General features: G+C 58.4%; 1 protein-coding gene across 1 annotated transcript in view; it reads right to left on the bottom strand.

The window, feature by feature from the left end:
- Positions 1-2,889, bottom strand: part of ccdc88c (coiled-coil domain containing 88C) — a 32,218-nt gene that overhangs the window by 6,355 nt on the left and 22,974 nt on the right. Inside the window, exons 17-25 of the mRNA XM_008403188.2 lie at positions 2,468-2,579; positions 2,285-2,377; positions 2,053-2,214; positions 1,687-1,964; positions 1,197-1,325; positions 603-789; positions 350-495; positions 179-268; positions 1-109 (exon numbers count right to left, since the gene is read on the bottom strand). Coding sequence (XP_008401410.1) covers positions 1-109; positions 179-268; positions 350-495; positions 603-789; positions 1,197-1,325; positions 1,687-1,964; positions 2,053-2,214; positions 2,285-2,377; positions 2,468-2,579 — 1,306 coding nt within the window. The remainder of the gene's footprint in view (positions 110-178; positions 269-349; positions 496-602; positions 790-1,196; positions 1,326-1,686; positions 1,965-2,052; positions 2,215-2,284; positions 2,378-2,467; positions 2,580-2,889) is intronic.

Here is a 2,889-nt window from a genome sequence, read left to right as displayed (position 1 = left end):
GTCCGGAGCGCTCCGGGTCCGCTCTCGGTTCTGGTCCTGGTCTCGGCCGTTCTCCTTCCTGGGCTTGATGAGCTTAACCAGAGCTCTGGCTCCGGACCACTGGCTCCTCCTGAAACACACAGACCCGACATCAGAACCGGGCTGAACCAGAACCCTCCAGAACCAGCAGCGCCGCTACTTTTTGGGTGTTGGGTCGTAGAACTTGTACTGGTCCATGATCTTCTCCTCCAGCTTCTCCTTCTGCCGCCGCAGCGCGTTCAGCTTGTCTCTGAGGACACAGAGGTCAGACAGAGGTCAGACAGAGGTTCTGGTCCCGGTTCCGGCCTGTCCCGGTTCCGGTCCGACTCACATGTAGAGCTTGTGCTCCTGGTGGAACTGCTCCTTGCTCTCCAGGCTGCGCTCCAGCAGCGTCTGGTTCTGCTGACCCAGCAGGTGGATCTGGCTCAGCAGGTGGTGGTTCTCCTCCTCCAGGTTCCCCTTCAGGCGGCTCAGCAGCTGCACAACCAGAACCAGAACCGGGCCCACTGTTACTGTCTGTAGTTCCTCTGCAGATTAACCCTGGATGGGTTCTGACCCGACCCAGCTCGTAATTGGTACCTCACCTCACAGTGGTTGTCCAGTTTGGTCATGGAGAGGTCCAGGTTCTGGTTCTGGTCCATCAGCGAGTCATACCGGGCCGTCCACTGGCTCACTTCCTGCTGAGCCGAGCTTAACGAGTTCTTCAGCTCGTTAAGCCGCTGCTGGAGGTTCTGGTTGTGCTCGGCATGCTGGTTCTGGTTCTGGGTCAGTCTGGGCAGACGAGGAGAGACACTTTGAAAAGAAACGACCCGGACCAGACTGGTTCTGGTTCTGGTCAGCAGATAAAACCATGATCCGTTTTCCTTCCTCCTCTCAGTTCTGACCYGGTTCTGACCCTACTGACTGTTCAGTTCAGTTTGGGCCGCCTCTCTTTCAGTTTTATCCTTTAGGGCCATGTTGTCCTCTGTCGCCCCCTGCTGGTGCAGGGCGAGTTTCCGCATCTAGAAACTTTTTAAGCTAATTGGAAAAATTAGCTGAACTTTCTTGGAAGAGACGCTACAGGAATAAACCGACTGCCTCAGTGTTCTGGACCGGTCCAGAACCGGGCGGCGAGGCCCGGCTTCTGGCTGACCCAGCACAGCATCCAGAACCAGCAGGTTCTGTTCTGGTTCTCTTACCGGTCCACTTCAGACTTCAGCTGCAGGTTCTCCTGCTGGAGGAGTCGGTTCTTCTGGACCTCCTGCTTCAGCTGCTGCGCCTCCTGCTGCTCCTCCCACCGGTCCTTCAGCTGCAGCAGAGCCTGGTACCTGCAGAAACACCTGGATCAGTGAACCGGGTCGGCTCAGGCTCTGTTCACAAGAACCATCCCCCGTCCTGTAGCTGTGCATGGACCTACAGACTGACTCCGGCCACCAGGGGGCGACAAGCTGCTGGGGGGAGGAAGTAAAGTCTAAGATTGAAATATTTTATCATCTGCTGATGGAGAGGTTCCAGTCTCGGATTGGACCAGCTGCCGAGACGGGAAAGATCGATTTCCTTCCTGTTGGACTCGAAGCTGACGGATCGTTTCCTCTTCTAGTTGTCAGAAATAATCAGACAAAACATCCAGAAGCAGCCCAACTCTTCCTGCTGCGCAACTTGGAGGTGTGCGACGCCAGGAGGACTCACTTGCTGTGCAACGCCCGGTGCTCGCCCTCCAGCGCCCTCTGCTGGCCCTTCAGCGCTGCGTGCTGGCTGATCAGCTGCTCGTACTCGTGCGCCTGCCTCTCGTGCACGCTCAGCAGGCGCTCGTGATCGGCGAGCGCGTTCTCGCGGGCGCGCCACGCCTCGTCGCGCTGCCGCTGCCACGACTCGGCCTCGGCCTCCAGGGCGCCTACCTGGCCCTGCAGCACGGCATTCTGGGCCATGAGGGAGGCGCTCTGCGAGGACACGGCCGAGATGTCCACCTGAGAAACAGGAGGACAGAGGGTGAGACAGGCGACCCCCAGGAGACTCGCAGCGCCCCCCGGGGGACTTGCGGCGGCGCTGCAGCACCTGCAGCTTGGCGGTCTGGGTGTGCAGGCCAGCGTTGTGCTCCTGCAGGGTGGAGGCGTGGCGCTGCAGCGCCGCCATCTGGCTGTTGAGGGAACTGTTCTGGCTCTCCAGCTGCTTCAGCTGCTCCTTCAGCAAGCTACTCTCCGTTTGCAGGGAGGCGTTCTGCAGGAAAACACCAATCAGAACCAGAACCAGAACCAGAACCGGCAGATGGAGGATCAGGGAGGCTTACGCTCTTCTCCACGGCGATCAGATGATCCTGGAAGCGCAGCAGCTCAGGAGCGGCACCGCGCACCGAGGCATGCTGGGAGCTGTCCTTCTGCTTCTGAAACACAGGAACCGGCAGGACCGGGTCAGAACCATCTGATTTGGGTCAGAACCATCTGATCAGAGTCAAAACTTTGTGTGGGCCTACGGTTGTCAGTTGGCGGCGCAGGGACTCGTTCASGGCGTTGCTCTCCTCCAGCTTCCTCTCCAGGCCGCCGATCTCCTCCTTCAGGCTTTGATGGAGGTTCAGATCCGGACACCTGTGGGAATCCAGAGAAGAGGAGAGTGATCGCTGTGGGAACAATGAGGGAACGATGAGGGATCAATGGGGAAACGATGGGGAAACGATGAGGGAACGATGAGGGATCAATGGGGAAACGATGGGGAAACGATGAGGGAACGATGGGGGATCAATGAGGGAACAATGAGGGAACGATGGGGGATCAATGGGGAAACAGTGAGGGATCGATGGGGAAACGATGAGGGATCGATGGGGAAACGATGAGGGGTCGATGGGGAAACGATGAGGGAACGATGGGGAAACGATGAGGGAACGATGGGGAAACGATG

The sequence above is a fragment of the Poecilia reticulata genome, unplaced genomic scaffold, assembly GCF_000633615.1.
Source record: "Poecilia reticulata strain Guanapo unplaced genomic scaffold, Guppy_female_1.0+MT scaffold_314, whole genome shotgun sequence".
Lineage (NCBI taxonomy): Eukaryota > Metazoa > Chordata > Actinopteri > Cyprinodontiformes > Poeciliidae > Poecilia > Poecilia reticulata.
This window is presented reverse-complemented; position numbering and strand designations above follow the sequence as displayed.